The sequence below is a fragment of the Dendropsophus ebraccatus genome, chromosome 8 (genome assembly GCF_027789765.1).
Source record: "Dendropsophus ebraccatus isolate aDenEbr1 chromosome 8, aDenEbr1.pat, whole genome shotgun sequence".
Lineage (NCBI taxonomy): Eukaryota > Metazoa > Chordata > Amphibia > Anura > Hylidae > Dendropsophus > Dendropsophus ebraccatus.
In genome coordinates this window covers 74,950,453-74,969,275 of record NC_091461.1, presented here as the reverse complement: position 1 = coordinate 74,969,275, position 18,823 = coordinate 74,950,453, and the positions used below count along the sequence as shown (strand labels likewise).

Genomic DNA, 18,823 nt, shown 5'->3' with positions numbered 1-18,823 from the left:
AGCCTATGGGATAAGCGGAACTTCAAGCGGGATCGCGGGAGAACGAGAGACGGAATCCGTGCCATGTTATCCACGTGCTTTTATTAGGGTGCAAGGGCCCTTATTGTTGACAACTTTATTCATTATCTAATAAAATGAATGGCTGGAGTACCACTTCAAAGTTCAAAGTCTCCCTCAAACCAAGCTTCTCTGGCATACTTCTGGGCTGATGTTTCTCACAGTCCCTTGCAGACATCCCAGAACTGACTCCCTGGACAGACAGCGCAAGCAGACCCGTCTCAAGGCTTTACTATATTTTAACTCTACTCAGACCTGATGGTTTCAGTGACATTCTATTACAATGACAACTTTTGTGTACAGGTCCCCCAAGTTTAGATATATTGCTCTACTATGCCCTGACCAGAATCCTGATGAGAAGCCTTGTCAGGTCCACCTTATTAAATAACTGTTAAATAATAGGTATAAAGTAATACAAGTCAGTGAAAGGTGTATAGTAAATACTAAATTCCGAGCTAGGCATCTTTTAATAGGTGTTTGTACTTTTAATCTGTCTTTTTGCAGGATAGTGAATAATCTTGATTTCACAGTATATAGATTTCAAGGTTACGGAAAGGAATTCATAAAAAAGCAGAAAATGAGTCCAGATGCTTTCATTCAGGTATCTCTACAATTGGCATTTTATAGGTAAGTTATCTATATATGTACATGTAATAATAAAGCTTATTTGGTTATTTGTTGTAAACTGTATTAAATATTGTTCATGGTGAGAGCACAAATCAATATTCTATGCCAAGGAGTTATATTACTCCCGCCCTCTAAACTACAAAGTGTGCAGTATTTAGCAGATTGTACATACAATAACTCTCACCTTTGAAAATCCCTCTTAAGGACAGTAACCATTAAATAACTAAACCCCCTCCCACCATTACACAGTAAATTAACGTTGCTGCAGCCTATGCCGAGGATAACACAGGCACAGAAGCTGTGCCTGTGTCATCCACAGCGGGTCCCTCCCTGCTGTTAGTGATAGCCGGGGACCCGCTGCAACTGTCAGCATCAGAGCCGCGCTCCAGTTCTAACAGTTAACTCTACAGATATTGTGGTCAGCACGAATGCAGCATCTATAGGGCTCCAGACAGAGAATTCTCCCTCTGCAAAGGGATAATTCTCTGTCTGATAACCATCGGGGCTTTGCAACGTGATGCAGAGCCCTGATGATAGCCATGGAAACCGGAAGCCTCAGGTTTCCGGTTTCCTGGCTATAGATCGCGGCAGGGAGGTAACGCTGGGGCAGGGCCCCTCGCGGCGTGCGGCTGTGAGCTCTGACCCCTCCCCTGTAGTTCTAGTTAAGGTTTACTAACTGGCCTTTGGGTGTGTCTTCAATTGAAAAGTCATTGAATTTATTAGTAAAAACAGTGAAAGGATGGTGACAAAAGAAAAATTGTGTGAACAACAAAAAAATAACGTCCGCTGCAATAGACGTCTAAAAATAATTGACATGATCATTTCAACGTCCGTGCAGATAACATTTGTTATTTTATACATTGTGTGCAGTGAACGTCCGTCATCCCATTGACTTCAATGCATTGCATTGAAGTCAATCAAATCGTGGCAATAATGGATGTCTTTTTAAATAGAAAAGGTGGATGCCTTTTCTCTTTTTTTTTACACTGTTTGAACATAGCCCTAAGGGCCTATTACACCAACACATTATCTGACAGATTTTTTAAGCCAAAGCCAGGAATGGATTTGAAAAGAGAAGAAATCTCAGTCTTTCCTTTGTTACCTGTTCCCTGTTTATAGTCCATTCCTGGCTTTGACCCAAAAAAATCTTTTGGTGTAATAGGGCCCTTAGACTGTGTCCATGTTTTTCTGGCAGTTCTAGGGTGGCATCCATCTTCTGCAGCTGCAGGAAATCAAATGCAGAGCGATCTTGTTTGGAGAACATTGCCGGACCCAAACAGTTTAAGGGTGCCTTCACACGTACCGTATCTGCTGCGGATTTCACGCTGCGTTTTGCAGCGAAATCCGCTGCAGATCCGGGTATAGTAAGGTTCTATGCTGCCGTGCACTGATTGGCTGATGAGGAGAAAGGGGAGCCGGGAGCTTCACACAGCCGCGGCGCCGAGCATGTAATGTATGCTCCGGGCCGGGGCTGTGGGCAGCCGGGGGTTAAAAGGGCTGCACGTTTCTGCAGCAGAATGAAAATCCGCTGTGTCCACTCAAAACTAAAAAAGCAATCTCCTGAATGACTGGACAGACTTATCTTAAGCCCCTATTACACAGGACTGTCAGCGCTTGTTTGCTCCTTATTCCCCACTCGCTGCCGTCGCTACTGCGCGTGGCAGCAGTGAACGGGTGAGTGCAGAGAGGGCCGCGGAGGGTCTGCCCAGGTGATCGCTAGATCATCCAGTCAGCCCATAGCAGATAGCATATTCCACAGAGCGACGGCAGCAGATCGTTGCTATATTAGTCATTTGTTTTTCAACATGTTGAAAGAGAAACAACTGCAACGATCAGCTGACATCGTTCATGTCGGCTGATTGCTGCCTTTTATTATACAAGACGATTATCGGGCGTAACGGCCGATATCGGCCAAGTACGGCCGACAATCGTTTAGTGTAATAAGGCCTTTAGTTTACTCCTGCTCTAAAGGTGGCATTAGATGGCCCAAGATAAGCTATAAACAAGTACTAATCTCTAAGATCACCACCCATTTACAGAGGCTATTACATGGCTCAACAATAATGCGACCAGGACTGCACAATTATTTTAAAAGGGTATTCTCATCTCAGCTAACATAGCTAAACTTGGGTATGGGTCAAGAATTAAAAGGGTAGTTCATTAAAAAAGAATTTCTTTCAAATAAACTAGTGGCAAAAAGTGCCAGAGATTTGTAATGCTGATTTGTGTGTGTGTGTGGGGGGGGGAGGAGGGGGGTACGGGCCGTCAGTGATTACATACGCACAGATGCAACAACTCTATTAAATAACCCACTTTTGATAGAAAAATCCAACTTTATGGAACTAAAGATATCATCCTCTGTAAATGTTTGTGCAGAAATGTAGTTGCTAGACCGGCTGCACATGGATTGGGTAAAATTGTAACCTTTTTTTTCTGGTATTAAAACTTACATTAAAGGGGTACTCCAGCGTGGGGGTTATTTTTTGATCTATCCGGGGAGGAGGTGGCTGAGAGAAAAGACGTCCACTCACCTTCCTGGTGTCTGACGCGGGCCCGAGACGTGACGTCTCAAGCCCGCTCAGCCAGTCAGTGACAGAGGCGGGATCTGAGCGGACTTGAAACGGATCCCGCCTCTGTTACTGACAGGTTGAGCGGGCTTGAGACGTCACGTCTCGGGCCCGCGTCAGACGCCAGGAAGCGGACGGGAACCGGAGCGCCGCGATACGGGACCCGCCGCTGGGAGGTGAGTGGACGTCTTTTCTCTCAGCCACCTCCTCCCGGGCCAGATCAAAAAATAGCCCCCACGCTGGAGTACCCCTTTAAATAGTCCAGGCAGTGGGTATTTTTATTTATGGTAGAACAGAGTTTTCTGAAGATAGATGTCACATTGTATCCACCTAAACGTATTAGATGTGCTTAAAGCAAATTTACCATCAGGTACATTCACTTTAACCTGGCCCATGGATAGATCATCGCCGTCACAGGAAAGCCGGTGACATGGTCCATTTTTTGAACCACGCCTAATTCCCGTTTATGGCACTTTTCTATCCAGGGGTACTGGGCCGGGGCAGAAGCACTGGAGACTGGACGCCCCCAGTGGGAGCAATCCCCCGTCCGTGGGTCAGGTTAAAGTGAATGTACCTAATGGCACGTTTCGCTTTAAGTAAAGAAACAGCACTATTGGTAATAACGAGAAAATTTTCACCTGCTATTGTATTTTTCTTTCATTCTCCTCTATGTAGATGTCACAGGAAGCTTGTCCCAACATATGAAAGCGCCTCCATTCGTCGATTTCGAATGGGAAGAGTAGACAACATAAGATCATCCACTGCTGAAGCTTTAGCATTTGTAAAGGCAATGGTGGATGGTAAAACTACAATACCGGTAAAAATTATTTTCTATTTTATAACTAAACATACTAATAAAAATGGGGGGAAAAAGTTACTATTTACAATAAATTAGATCATTTAATCTCCCGTCTGGCTAACAGAGAGAAGTCCTGGGTAGGGGGACCTCTACCTATATATAACTATATATACAATTGTGGACCTTGGAAATCAACAATGAAAAAAATGCTTGGTCATTAAAGTGGTTGGCCAGTATGAACTATTTTTCTAGAAATCATCTTTGGTGCTGCCAAAATAATAAAAAGAAACGAACAGAAAAATTAAAATAAATAAATAAAAAATCACCCATCCCACTCTGATGCCATTCTGATGGCTGTGTTCCTCTCTGCTACATGCTGCTTGTACATAAATCTCGACCTTGCAGACTGCCTGCTTAGCCAATCACTGGTTGAGGATGAGGCACCAGTGATCAGCTAAGCAGTGGTTTCCTATAGGTTCCTGATGTCATCAGAAGCAAGAAAAAGCACAGGGGACCAGGGTCTGAGCACCATCAGTTGGCAGCGATGGAGAAGGGTGGGTTACTTTGCCATTTATATTTTTTTTAAAAAGTTTATCCCCGGAAAACCCATGTAAAGCCTAAAAAGGCTAGTCACTACAGAGTTAAAGAAGTCCAGCGAAAATTTTTTATTAAAGTATTGTATTGCCCCCCAAAAGTTATACAAATCACCAATATACACTTATTAATGGAGATGCTTATAAAGTGCTTTTTTCCCTGCACTTACTACTGCATCAAGGCTTCACTTCCTGGATGACATGGTGATGTCACAACCCGACTCCCAGAGCTGTGCGGGCTGTGGCTGCTGCAGAGGATGATGACAGAGAGATGCTCAGAGTCCCTCCAGTGCCCTGTGCCCCTCAGTGTCCCTCTGCCATCATCCTCTCCAGCAGTCACAGCCCACACAGCTCTGCGAGTCGGGTCGTGACATCACAATGTTATGCAGGAAGTGAAGCCTTGATGCAGTAGTAAGTGCAGGGAAAAAACACTTTATAAGCATTTAACATAATAAGTGTATATTGGTGATTTGCATAACTTTTGGGGGGCAATACAATACTTTAATAAAATTTGTCCGCCGGACTTCTCCCTTAATTAGATATTGTAGTTTAGTTTACAGGGTGAAATAATTCATTTCTAAAATAAATCCAACAACTTATCAAACTTCATGTCATTCGTATAACAAAGATTGTCTTTACTTTAAATAATAAAGACAGTGTTGGCAAATCATACTACACAGTATGGTGACATTAATCGCATCGTATTTTATCATTTATAGGATTCTGAGAAAATGGAATATCTTAGAAATGCTATTGCGGCTCAGACAAATTACACTATTCTGGTATGTAGTAATTACAATGAACTTGTTTTATATTAGAAATGTTCCTGTTTGCCTCAGAATTCATACAGTAGCAATGGTAAATATTATATCATTATTATGACACATAACATTAGCACAAAGGCCATCTGTCCATACAAGTAACACAAATATGTGTGAGATGATACTGTCTGGTCTCTAACCAAATCCCCCCATGCCATGCTATTTGTCCAGATTTATGAGCTACTTAATCCAATCTATACCCCTGATATTCTACTCCAAATAGTTTAAGTACATGCATTGTACAGTAAAATATTAATTACTTTAAGGATTCCCACATGACATGACATTGATAAATGTTGCAAAATGTCAGTGTTCTCAAGCATTTTAATACTAAGGCAACCTGACATTTAATTTCATCTATTAGCCAATTTCCAGTAATGAAGGTGAATGGAAATGAAAGTGGCAGAACACAATTCTATTTTGGGGTTTCCAGTTCCCATAGATCTTATGCTCTTTGTGTAATACATTTTATTAAATGTCTGCATAAAAATCTAAATCTCTCGATACACATAAGCATTTTCATAGGTTTTATTGATTTTGATAAAATTTAAGGATTTGGAATTATAATATGGTATTATATTCTATAAGGGCCTGGGCCTGGGCTGCCTTCCCCCCAGCTTTTTATCACTGGAAAAGATTCTCAGAACATTCCAAGAAAGATCCTGTGCCCAGCGTCACTGGTCGTGTATAACCCAGTTTGAAAGACTGCAATATGGTTTATGGCCCAGATATCTGTGCAGAATATAAATACATTTATTTCTGGTTTTGCACTAGGAGATTATGGGTCTGCGGCCAATTTTGTCAATTGCTCATTTGTTTCTAAGTTTGGGTGTGGATTTGTTACTCTAGCTTGTCCCATCAGTGCCTGGAGCAATTCATAACTCCTCTGGTGGGCTCCATTCACACGGAGTACATGAGTTATTTAGTGATGGTCTATGAGAGAACTTGTTAAATGGGGCCCGAATTGTGTCTCCCCATAGCATTACTTTAAACTCTGCTGACTGTGTCTCTGAGGAGGTGGAGATTCCATTTTTTTTTTTATTTCACAGATGTGTTTGAAAAAAAAAAGCTCTGCTGATAAGTTGCCCCCACATAGGCCTTATGACTGCAGCATTGAACGTCTTCTGAAGTCTAAATATCCCAAGGAAAGAATTTTTAACCTCTGTGTGCCCAGTCTTAAGGCTATGCAGGAATATATTCAGGAGAGCCTCCAAAAGAGCATATTCGTCCGTCGAATTATCCCTTGGGGGCTGGATTCTTTTTTGTGGAGAAAAATAACGGGGGCCTCAGACCATATATTGACTATAGAAAGCTGAATAAAATAACAGTCAAGAATCAGTATCCCTTGCCACTGATTCCCGATGTCTTCAACCAAATTGTAGGTGCCCATTGATTCTCCAAGTTTGACCTCTGTGGGCCTACAATTTGATTTTAGTCAGAGAGGGAAATGTGTAAAAACGGCATTCAGCACCCTGGAGGGCCATATTGAATATCTTGTTATGCCCTTCAGGTTGTGCAATACACCGTTTTCCAACACTTCATTAATGACATATTTAGAGAATTACTGGCCTATGCATCATATTACCATTGGACAGGTCATGTCATTATTACGTCAAAACCACCTTTTTGCCAAGCTGTCTTAATGTCCAATGTCCAAAGTGTCACTTTAGGTTATGTGATAACGTCAAATTCCTTTTGTATGGATCCACTTAAAGTAATTGCCTTTGAAAACTGGGAACATCCTAACAGCGTGGTAATGTATTGCCCCCAGCACTAAAATATACAGGCAGATGTGCTTTCTCGCAGTTTTTGTGGTATCGATGCAACAAAGGAGAACCCTGAGAAAATTGTGAACCCAGGTGTAGTGGTTGCCACTCTCCATCCTGAACTTGCCACTATGGTTGCACAGGACCTAGCCCCTAGAAATTCGTCTCAGAGACATAGAAGAGAGTCACTGTTCTGTGTTAGCTGGGCAACCTGTCATCGTTGGCACAAAATATCTGTATTCCCGGTTTTACTGGTGGCCGTCTAGAGATGAAAAGTTTGTTAACACCGCATTCCCACAATCCTCCTTACTTGCAGGCTAAGTGGAGACCAAATGCCAGTACTTTCTGACGATCACAGTTGAACTGAGCATGGCTGGTCCACCTTTGCAGGTTGCAACAAGTTATAAAACAATTCAGGCACATGAGGGATAAGAATGTCTACATCTCTGAAACGGTACCTTAAAAGAAATACTCGTGCATTTGAAATATGTTTAATTTCACATAATGCATCTGTATAGACTTGTCTTTCTTAATGACACAATCCCTTAGGATGATTTTAAGAATATTTGTAAATATCTGATAGGAAGGCCCATAAAACTTTACATTATCTTCTCTATTTTCTCAGGCCATTACAGGGATGGCAATTGATAACCACTTACTAGCTCTGAGAGAATTATCACGAGAACACTGCAAAGAACTGCCAGAGCTTTTTAAGGAAGAAATGTACTTGTTGAGCAATCGATTTACTCTCTCTACTAGTCAGGTAAGTGTTTCATAAAGTATTACATATATTTAACAGCATGTCTGACCATGACTTTTATGTAGCATTTTTAATCTTTGGTGATGACAATATAAGAGGATAAATGATCATACACATACACATTTAATTGAATATCTACTAATGAAAACACGAAAAAAATAAAATAAATGAGCACTGCTACTCACATAGTTTTTCCAAATGGTCACATTCAGAAATAAATGCAATATCCTTTTAGTTAAATCGTGTAACTGTGTCAGTCTTAATCAATCTGAATCTGCAGAGCAAGATACTGTATAGTGAAAAATGCCCTGGGGCTGATTTAATACGTCCCTACAGGTTTCCAAATAGTCAAAGCAGCCTACTTAAAGGGGTTCTTCAGGCATAATACATTGATGACTAGAGATGAGCGAACCTCGAGCATGCTCGAGTCGATCCGAACCCGAACTTTCGGCATTTGATTAGCGGTGGCTGCTGAACTTGGATAAAGCCCTAAGGCTATGTGGAAATCATGGATATAGTCATTGGCTGTATCCATGTTTTCCAGACAACCTTAGAGCTTTATCCAAGTTCAGCAGCCCCCGCTAATCAAATACCGAACGTTCGGGTTCAGATCGACTCGAACCCGAACCCGGTTCGCTCATTTCTATTGATGACCTATCCCCCTGGCACTCGCGCTGATTCGTTGTTTCGGCATTTGGGCAAGTCGCAGCTCAGCTCGCATTCGCTTCAGTCACTGATCATCATACATGTCGGCAACCTGCTAGTCAGACAACTAAAGGTCATCAATATACAATGCCTGGAAAACCCAGTATTCTGAAATCACTCAGGTTAGATGTCATTAGAACATTGTGATTTCTGTAATATTATTTAGATTTTGGGCAAAATGGAATGAGCCAAGAACCGACTGAAAACTTTGCTAATGTTTGTAGTGTAGCCTATACATGAGTGGCTTGCCCTTTAAAAGAAGACAACCCAAAACCAATGGAAGACACTTATCAAGGGCTTGCGCCTATTTTTTTCAGTAAATGTTTTTTTATTTTTTGGTCTAAGTGGTATTTATGAACCGTACGTATTCGACTTTTGAATAATTATTAGATGCAATCTTTTAATATTCTGTTTTGTGTATTTACTTATATCTCATAATCAGTTACTTGCACATCATGTATCATGTGTGCAAAAGTTTTCAATTTGCACCTACTGGTGCAGGCCTACGTCTGGTCCAGACCAGGTGAATACATTTCACTTTTTAGACAAAAAAATGCTGTGCACAGTCTTTTCAAGCCGTATGAAAGTTTTTCAGGGCGTACACAATTGTTGATAAATGTACCAAGCACAAAGAGAAATACAAATGGCTAAAACTAGTTAGAAAAATCGCAGCGATTAGACTCAACAATAAATTTCCCCCAATTTTCTCTTGCTACTCACTTCTGCACACAGGCCGCAGCACTCTCCACTAGGGCTCTCTCTTGGGCTGCTCACATCCTCTGATCCTCTGACTTCCCAAGGCTTCTCTCACTTGGTGTTGTGGCGCTGTAAATCAGTGAGATCAAGTATGCCGCTTTCCCAGTACTGCAAAAAAAATAAAAAAAATTCAAAAGATAGCAACACTTCAAAATATATTTTAAAAAAATCCACATGTTCATAGTTTTAAAGTGCAAAACTGATGCAATGTCTCAATAAGCATCATTCTTGTGAAAAAACATTTTTTGTACTTTGAAACAATAAACATGAATTTTTATATTCTGGACTTCTATACTTTAGTTCTTTTTTTGTGATGCATATACAGGGCAGTGGTTCAGCCCTCAGTGCGTGCACCAAAACAATAATTTGAGCTTCAACAATGTTGCTACACAGAGGAGTTCTTTCCCTACACTAAACTCCACGAATCCATGATATACACCTGTCTATGGCTAAAAGGCCAAAAGACTTTCATCTACGTTATAATATTACAAGTTATGGGCATTAGATTTCCGGTGATACGTTGATCCAGGGATTATTCTGAGTGCCATAAGAGTCGGGAAGGAATTTTCTCCCTGTGATGGGGCAATTGTCATCTGCCTCATAGGGGTTTTTGTCTTCCCCTGGATCGGCACAGTAGGGTTTCCCTAGGTTAAACCTGATGGACTCTTGTCTTCTTTCAACCTTATTAACTACTGTATGTTACTATGTTACGTTTAACTGGACTGCAAACCAACATGACAGCAGAACCACTGGGTATTGCAGCCCACCATTTAGTAGAGCTACAGTAAAACAAGAATTAATATATGTACCGTGTATATTGTACATCATTTACATTCACATAAACTCAATGACAAAACAAACATGTATATGAGCAGTCCCTCATATACAGTTCATCCCCCTCACATATCTGCACACTGCATTGAATGGACAGTGTATCAGCAAAACAATAGATGTTTTGTTTTTATCTTTCCTGAAACAATGAGTCGCTCCTCCTAATCCCTAATGGGACTGTGTGAGTGCTCTGATGATTCAGACTTGTGGTTTTAACAATATTTAGGAGAAAGATCCAAACAAACTTTACAGCTTGGTAAGGTATTTTAGGCCCTTGTATAGGACATATTTTGAGGGATGTTACACCTCCTTACGCCTCTTCCCATACCTGACTCTGCTTGGGGGTCCAGATGACTGCCAATAAAACAGACAGGGATGGGAGGGGGAGTGAGGATGCAGTCCAACTTGCTGTACTTTGGGAGCCTGGTATAACCTCTTTGTTTGCACTAAAGTATTTTTCTATGTTCTGTAATGCCTTATTCACACGTCAGTATATTTTTCCAATCCGCAAATTTCACTCAGTAATGCCTTATTCACACGTCAGTATATTTTTCCAATCCGCAAATTTCAGTCAGTAACAATCCGCAAATTCAGTCCGTATTGGTCCTATTTTTCTGCGGATCCGCAATTGCGGACAGTTACAGGATGTGTGAATAGGGCGTAACAATCTGCAAATTCAGTCCGTATTGCATCCGTATTGCATCCGTAAAAAAATACGGACCCCATAGAGTTGTATTGGGTGTGTCAGTTACTGTTCGTACTAGGACCTGTCCGGAACGGATTGCAGCCCAGTACACAACACGGATGTGTGTATGGGTCCATTGTAATACATTGGTCCTATTTTTCTGCGGATCCGCAATTGCGGACAGGAACAGGATGTGTGAATAGGGCGTAAGCACGAACGTATATATGAAATGTATCTTTTATATGTCAATATGTGCTAACATAACATTGAAAAACGATTTTATTCTCTGGTGCAGTGTCACAGGGGCGTTCTCAAGCTCCTATAATGCTGCATGCTGGACTACTTCCTCACTCTCCCATCTCTATCTCTGTCTGACAGTCAGCTGGAAGCTGAGCCCAAGGCAGGGTAAGGTATAGGAGGGGGAGTAAGGAGGTATTGCAGCCCTCAGTGCTTCAGGAGTTTGGAAAAGCCTCTTTGACTCTGCACCAAAGAAAAAATGCATTTTATATGTTCTAGAAGCCCATATGGATACGTTACCATGTGTTTTCTTGGCCTAATAGTTCTTTAAGAACTCCTCTGATCTGAAATTGTTGCACCCTGATGGATCTGTATATCCAGTCCCTTCTAGCAGGAGATGTTCCTGATGATTGGAGAATGGACAGTGTTATACCCATCCACAAGAAGAGTAGTAGAGAGCAGCCCAGTAACTACAGGCCAGTTACTGTAGCTCGACATCTGTAGTAGTAAAATGATGGAAACAATGTAAACTAGTAGTAAATAATATAAATGACCAACATTTTGATTGACCCAAACCAGCTTGGCTTTGCTGAGAGTAGATTATGATGTCTTTGAATGTGTTACAAAAGTGTTAGATGAAGGTGGTGTGGTGGATATCTTAGGGGGGGGGGGGTTTTGGGCAGGATACTATCGAAGATGCTTATTTTGGGGGACACTATCTACAGGGGGATACTAGGGGAGATGCCTACAATGGAGGACACTATGTATTGGGGGGTTGAATACTAGGAGAGATGCCTACCCTGGGGGACACTAAGGGAGATGCCTACCATGGGGGACACTGAGGGAGATGTCTACCATGGGGGACACTAAGTGAGATGCCTACCATGGGGGACACTAAGGAAGATGCCTACTATGGGGGACACTAAGGGAGATGTCTACCATGGGGGACACTAAGCGAGATGCCTACCATGGGGGACACTAAGAGAGATGCTTACCATAAAGGACACTAGGGGAGATGCCTACCATAAGGGACACTAGGGAAGATGCCTATGATGGGGGGCATTAGGGTGATACCTACTTTTAGGGAACGCTAGGGGAGATAACTAGCATGAGGGACACTAAGGGAGATGTCTACCATGGGGGAGCACCATCTACTGGCATACCTGGGGTGATGCCTAACATATGCTATCTATTGGGTGGAGGGCTAACAAACAGGGGATTACCTACAGTGGGATGGGGTAAAATTTAGCAAAATTTTGCTATGGGGCCTAGCCCTTTCTAGTTACACCAGTGGTCAAACTGCCTTATCTCTCAAACAATCTAATGATGATATATATGATTTACATTGAAGATCCTATAACTGCTTTTCAGGTTCCTACCACAATGGAAATGTTCTGCTGTTATGGTCCAGTGGTGCCAAATGGATATGGTGCTTGTTATAACCCACAATCTGAAAACATCCTCTTCTGCATCTCAAGTTTTCGTGACTGCAAAGAAACTTCATCTGCCATGTTTGCCAAAGCAGTGGAAGATAGTCTGACGGCCATGGGGGAGCTATGTGTACAATATAACACTAAGGCCCAAACACCAGTAAAAGGAAAGAAATAAGAACTACAGAATGGATACAAAATGTAGCTATTTAATATAGAGCATATTTACTATATTATTTATTTTTCATAGATATATCATATTTTTTGAAAGTATATTTGGGAGGAAAAAAAAATACACTGCCTCTATTGGTAAAACAACAAAACACATGTCAAAACAGTGAGTTACTTGTCAGAGTGAAACTATATTGGTTGACAGCAGGAATCTTTTCATAAAGAAATTGGATTCTTGTGTGACACATTTCTTATATCCAATGTAGAAACACAGGAAACATAAGGGAGCCCAATTGCTAACACACTGCACTGTAAATTATATTCTTTTAGGCTATGTTCACACTACGTAAAACAACGGCCGTAGTTTTCACCGCAAAACTACGGCCGTTGTTTTGAGGATGGTACGACACAGCAATTCGTACGAACTACAGTCCGTACAGTTCACACTGCGTATAAGACTACGGCCGTAGTTCGTACGGACCCGTGAAAAATGAACATGACATTTATTTGCGGACTGTAATGTTACAACTACGGCCGTGGATTTCACTGCGGCCGCACGCGTAAAATTTATTTCGGCCAAATTAAACTTGATTTTAATGTAAACAACTTACTGAGTGGTTTATTCGACTAGTCGCAGTGTTTCAATTAAATTACATGTTTCAGCCCGATTAAAAACATGCTAGGAATCAAAATTAAACAACGGCCGTAGTTTCACGACTAGCCCGTACGTTCGTAATTCTATGGCCGATGTTTTGGCATCAAAATAACGGCCGTTGAAAATAACAGCCGTTGTTTTACGTAGTTTAAACATAACCTTAGGGTAGGTTCACACATGCAGATAAGCTGCGGCTCATCCACAGTGAGTTTATTTGCAGAAAATACAAAAGAAATTACAGTAGCTGCAAAAGTCTTTTAGTGGCCATAATTTTAGTGCCAAAAGACGGACATCTATTGGTAAGTACAGCCGCAAATAATGTTCATGACAACTGACCAAAAAGACGGCTGGCATTTTCCTGCTGTGGAAACATAGACTAAGGGTTCTTTTACATGGGCCGAGATCAACGCTCCTTTGCAGTGCTCTTATAATGGCGCAATATAATGAGCGACCAAGCCACATAAACGATCCCTGTATCATTTGTGCGCCCATGGAAACTGAAAGCACAGATTTATATGCAGCATGCATATATCCATGCTGTCAGTTTCCAGATCACATGCAATGCGAGGTGATCCAGCATCCTGCTCTCCTACAACCTGTTCTGTGGCTGCTGCCCCCTAAAGATACTGCCGGCAGACAGAGAGACGGATGACAGAGCCGGAGAGCAGGATGTCGAATCAGACAGCAGTTTACTTGGTATGTATGCATATATCCTTCCTGTTATTTTCACTTTGCTATCGGCTGCACATCCCCTGTTAACACAGAAAGATGTACAGATGATAGCAATAAATATTAAACAAGAAGTCCAGCGAAAATTTTAGAAGTCCAGCGAAAGTATTGTATTGCCCCCCAAGAGTTATATAAATCCCCAATATACACCTTTTACGGTAAATGTACATAAAGTGCTTTTTTCCCCTGCACTTACTACTGCATCAAGGCTTCACTTCCTGGATAACATGGTGATGTCACGACCCGACTCCCAGAGCTGTGCGGGCTGTGGCTGCTGGAGAGGATGATGGCAGAGGGACACTGAGGGACACTGGGCACTGGAGGGACACTGAGCATCCCTCTGCCATCATCCTCTCCAGCAGCCAAAGCCCGCACAGCTCTGGGAGTCGGGTCGTGACATCACCATTTTATCCAGGAAGTGAAGCCTTGATGCAGTAGTAAGTGCCGGGAAAAAAGCACTTTATGTGCATTTACCGTATTTAGTGTATTTTGGTGAGTCATATAACTTTTGGGGGGCAACAATACTTTAATAAACAGTTTTTCGCTCTCCATAAGATGCAATTAGCTGAGGATCGTTTTTCCAGTCCTCAGCTCATCACTTTCATTTTTACATGGGCCGTTTTTTGACCAAAGGAGCGTTCCTAGGTATAGATTTTTATTACTAACTTCAATGGAAAAAATTGCAGATTTTATTGCAAAAAAAAAAAATGCTGTGGAATCAAAGCAAAATCATAGAAAAAATAGAAATTTTAATAAAAAAACAAAAAACGTGAGCCGCTTATTGTTAATAATATAATCATCCCTATTTGTAGACTCTCATTATGCAGTCTGGTGCTAATTTTCTTTTTTTTTTTTTTTTTTTTTTAGCAAAAGCTTATACTGGCATTTACCTTTTTACCTCAAGATTTAAAATCTGCAATAAGAATGTGCATCCATTCATAAATCAGAAATCTTAGATTATTTTTCCATTAGATTGTATCTATAATTAATTATAGAAAAGAAAACAATATTTTATAAAATGATAATGTTGTGTAATTATGGAAGTAACGCAGTATTTGATTAACATCACTGAGGTCTCTCATTAGTGGAAGCATGCAGCTATTACGCTGTAATAAGCAATACCTCAAATACATTTCCTACACTAAATTACATTAGAAAACATTGAATGAGTCAAGGTTTTTGTGGAGGGAAAATATTACATATTGTACATTTCATGGGCTTTATGTGCTGTGCTTTTTTTTTACTGCGTGAAGAGTATTTTTATTGTTGCAGCCTCAAAATACACTCAACATTGAGGCTATGTTCACATAACGTAAGGGAACGGCCGTTCCGTGGCCCCGGCCGGGATGATCTTTCCGGCCGCAGAGCTCGCTTCACTGTGTGAACTGACAGGGTTTCCTACGGCCGCAATTCATTGAATTGCAGCCGCAGAAAACTGACATGTCAGTTAATTGCGGCCCCGCATGGGATCCCCGCCAGAGCGTGTACGATGTGTATACGCTCCAGCCGGGATCCCATAAAGAAACAGGCAATGTTCACAGGTGCATAAAGTACGGCGGTTGTTGCCGATGGCAACAACGGCCCTACTTATTAGAGATGAGCGAACTGCTCAGACTTTTGGTCCAAAAGCAATTTGCTCTCTCATCATGCCTTTGATCCAGGCCGCATAGTTGCGCTCACGGGAATATGCGGCCAGCATATTCCAGGAAATCCCTGTTGAATTCCCTGGAATATCCTGACTGCATATTCGCTGGAACGCAAGTATGCGGCAGGGATCAAAGGCATGAGGAGAGAGCGCCGATGCCATCGGACCAAAAGTCCGACAGTCTGCTCATCTCTAGTACTTATACGTAGTGTGAACATAGCTTGAAAGTGTAACATCAAGAAGAAAAGTTATGGATTAACGGAAACTATAGCATGTTAATGATATGAAACAGATAAAAATGGAAATACACACACCTTGGTGTGCTATCAACGATGATATTAATGGTTTTCTGAGGAATGTTCTGCTATGCTGAATGGGAGCTTCCTTTGCGATTGCCAGCCAATGACATCTCTTGTATTCTATTTTAGAGATGTCCAGAGATGCTACTGGCGATGGTGGCGCTTTTAGGTTAAGAAGGCTCCTCACAGTAGCACAAGTAACATGCTGCCTGTCATTGTCATATTGAAAAATGGCTCCTATTACACCATGGGTCTCCAAACTGCGGTCCTCGAGCTGTTGCAATACTACATTTCCCATAATGCCTGGACAGCCAAATCAAAAGCTTTAACTGTAAGGGCACGATGGGAACTGTGGTTGGCAACAGCTGGAGGGCAGCAATTTGGAGGTCCTTGTACTACTCTATGGAGCAATGGCCTTACCACTGGTTCCATGACCAAATTGACATAACAATGAACTGTTACTGTTTCTGGAATGAAGATTAAAAAGGTTCAGCTACTGTAAATTATGCCCCCCAACACCTTAATTCTAGGAGTAGGACCATTGTGATGTTCCCTCGTGAAGGGTTTTTTATGGTGTTGCACACATAGAGAGATATTTCTGAAGGAGCGCCTGGGCGTACGGAAAGGTAAAGGCACTGCTTGCACAAACCACCTAGCTTGTGCTAAAATCTGCACTTTTCCCGTGGCGGACGCCCCGCTTACCCTACTGAGTGTGGGGAGATGGGGCACAGCAGGATGGGGAGGAAACAATCTTCTCACTGATCGATCAATCGAGTGGCCAGGCCATTTAAATGTACTGCTATAGACTGCACATCCCTAATTCACACAGGGAGATGTGCAGCTGATAGTTATATATTTTGCCCCAGTACAACATTAGTGATTAGCCAAGGATCAGTCATTTTCCTGCTTCTCGGTTGATCGCTCTCACTTTTACACAGGTCGACTATTAGCCAAAGAATTTTCAGATTTTAGTGACACCTGATTCTTACTAAAGTTGTTCCTGCTGTTGTAATTTCAATGTTAGGGAGTGTATTTGTATACTAATATGTGAGTACGTTTTGCTATGTTACCAATACATGGAACCATGACAGCAGGACACAAAACGATACAGTTAGCCTGGACTGTCTGACATGAAGACCACTCTGGCATGGGCCCACACAAAAATGTATTCTTTAGATTCAATGTGTTTACCTTATTTAGAGATATCATCATACATAACATGTATCCAGTTGTGCAAAACTACTATTTAAACTACTATCAGTCCTTTTCTAGAATAGTCACATAGTTCAAACATTCCAACGGCTTCTTTTACAATTCATAGACAAAACCCAAGTGAATGCAGCTGGCCCTTACAATTTGTAGGCCTTGTGATGGAACAAGTGTGTCTTTAAATGTGACACTGTCCTATTTATTACACAGCATGAGCCACTGTAATAAATCTGTTCTATCCACAGATTATGTTATCTGTATATTACACAGGATTAGCAAATCTGTTCAAACACTTTTCTTCATGTTTGTGCCAAAAAGGAAGCAACGTCAGTTTGACTTACCTAACACTTATGCATAACTATGCAGACTTTAATGCAGTACAGGCAACCTGTAAATATGTATATATGTTAGTATATGTACAGTATAATTATTATAGCTCTAAAACTTCATATGTAATGTAATATAGAATGTGATTTGTTATATACAGTAGTATAATACTTCAGAAATCTGTAACCAAGCTCACTGCCTCTGTTACTTCATCAGAATGTACTCAATCACCAGTTAGATGTTTATTCCAAACAACATGGATCGGTGTCCTAAGTGTCCTATGTTATTTGCTGCTCAAACCTTGTGGTCTGAATAAGCCCCTAGGAGTTTGCAGATTATGCAGACATTATTAGGCCTTAGGAACAAGGGTGTATTATAGCTACATGTGCATGGCATATTTCGCCAATGTGAATAAGGCATATAGGGCAGCTGTAATTTCTTTTCATGTCAGTTGTTTGTGTGTGTTAAAGTGTGTGACTGTAATTTCTTTAATTAGAATACTGTTGGTGTTGATTATTATAAAATGCTTAAAGTGTCACTGTCATCACAGAAAACTTTTGACATGTTATAGAGACATGACAAAAATTAAAGGACAACTCCCACAAAAAATTTTTTTGGCTTATTTAACACACATTACAAAGTTATATAACTTTGTAATGTGGTTAAATACCCGGTCTGGCCCCCTTCCCCCACTTTCCGACCCCCGACCCCCCCCCCCCCCCCGGAAGTTAAAGAATGTATACATTACGTATTACGATCGTCACTGTCCTCTTCTACTGGGCGGCATCTGGTGACGACGACGACGTCAGAGCCGGGGGGGGGCGGTCTGGGTCTTCTTCCTCCTCGGCGTCTTCATTGAAAGTAAATGGGAGAGAAAAGGCTGCTGGTGCACATGCGCACCAGCAGCCTTTTCTTTGGCTGGAGCGCATCACATGGCTTCCAGCTTGCTCAGCCCTGATTGGCTGGTGCACATGCGCACCAGCAGCCTTTTCTTTGGCTGGAGCGCATCACATGGCTTCCAGCTTGCTCAGCCCTGATTGGCTGAGCTTGCTGGAAGCCATGTGATGCGCTTCAGCCAATGAAAAGGCTGCCGGTGCACAAGCGCACTGACAGCCTTTTCTCTCCCAATGACCCGGAAGTAAGAGACATCGCTG

At 41.7% G+C, this 18,823-nt stretch overlaps 1 protein-coding gene across 1 annotated transcript in view; it reads left to right on the top strand.

Annotated features, from left to right (window-relative positions):
- CHAT (choline O-acetyltransferase) overlaps nucleotides 1-13,129 on the top strand; it is a 65,755-nt gene extending 52,626 nt beyond the window's left edge. Inside the window, exons 11-15 of the mRNA XM_069980692.1 lie at nucleotides 562-684; nucleotides 3,927-4,068; nucleotides 5,363-5,425; nucleotides 7,856-7,993; nucleotides 12,576-13,129. Of these exons, the coding sequence (XP_069836793.1) occupies nucleotides 562-684; nucleotides 3,927-4,068; nucleotides 5,363-5,425; nucleotides 7,856-7,993; nucleotides 12,576-12,812 (703 nt within the window). The 3' untranslated portion in view covers nucleotides 12,813-13,129. The remainder of the gene's footprint in view (nucleotides 1-561; nucleotides 685-3,926; nucleotides 4,069-5,362; nucleotides 5,426-7,855; nucleotides 7,994-12,575) is intronic.
- The last annotated feature ends 5,694 nt before the right edge of the window (nucleotides 13,130-18,823 follow it).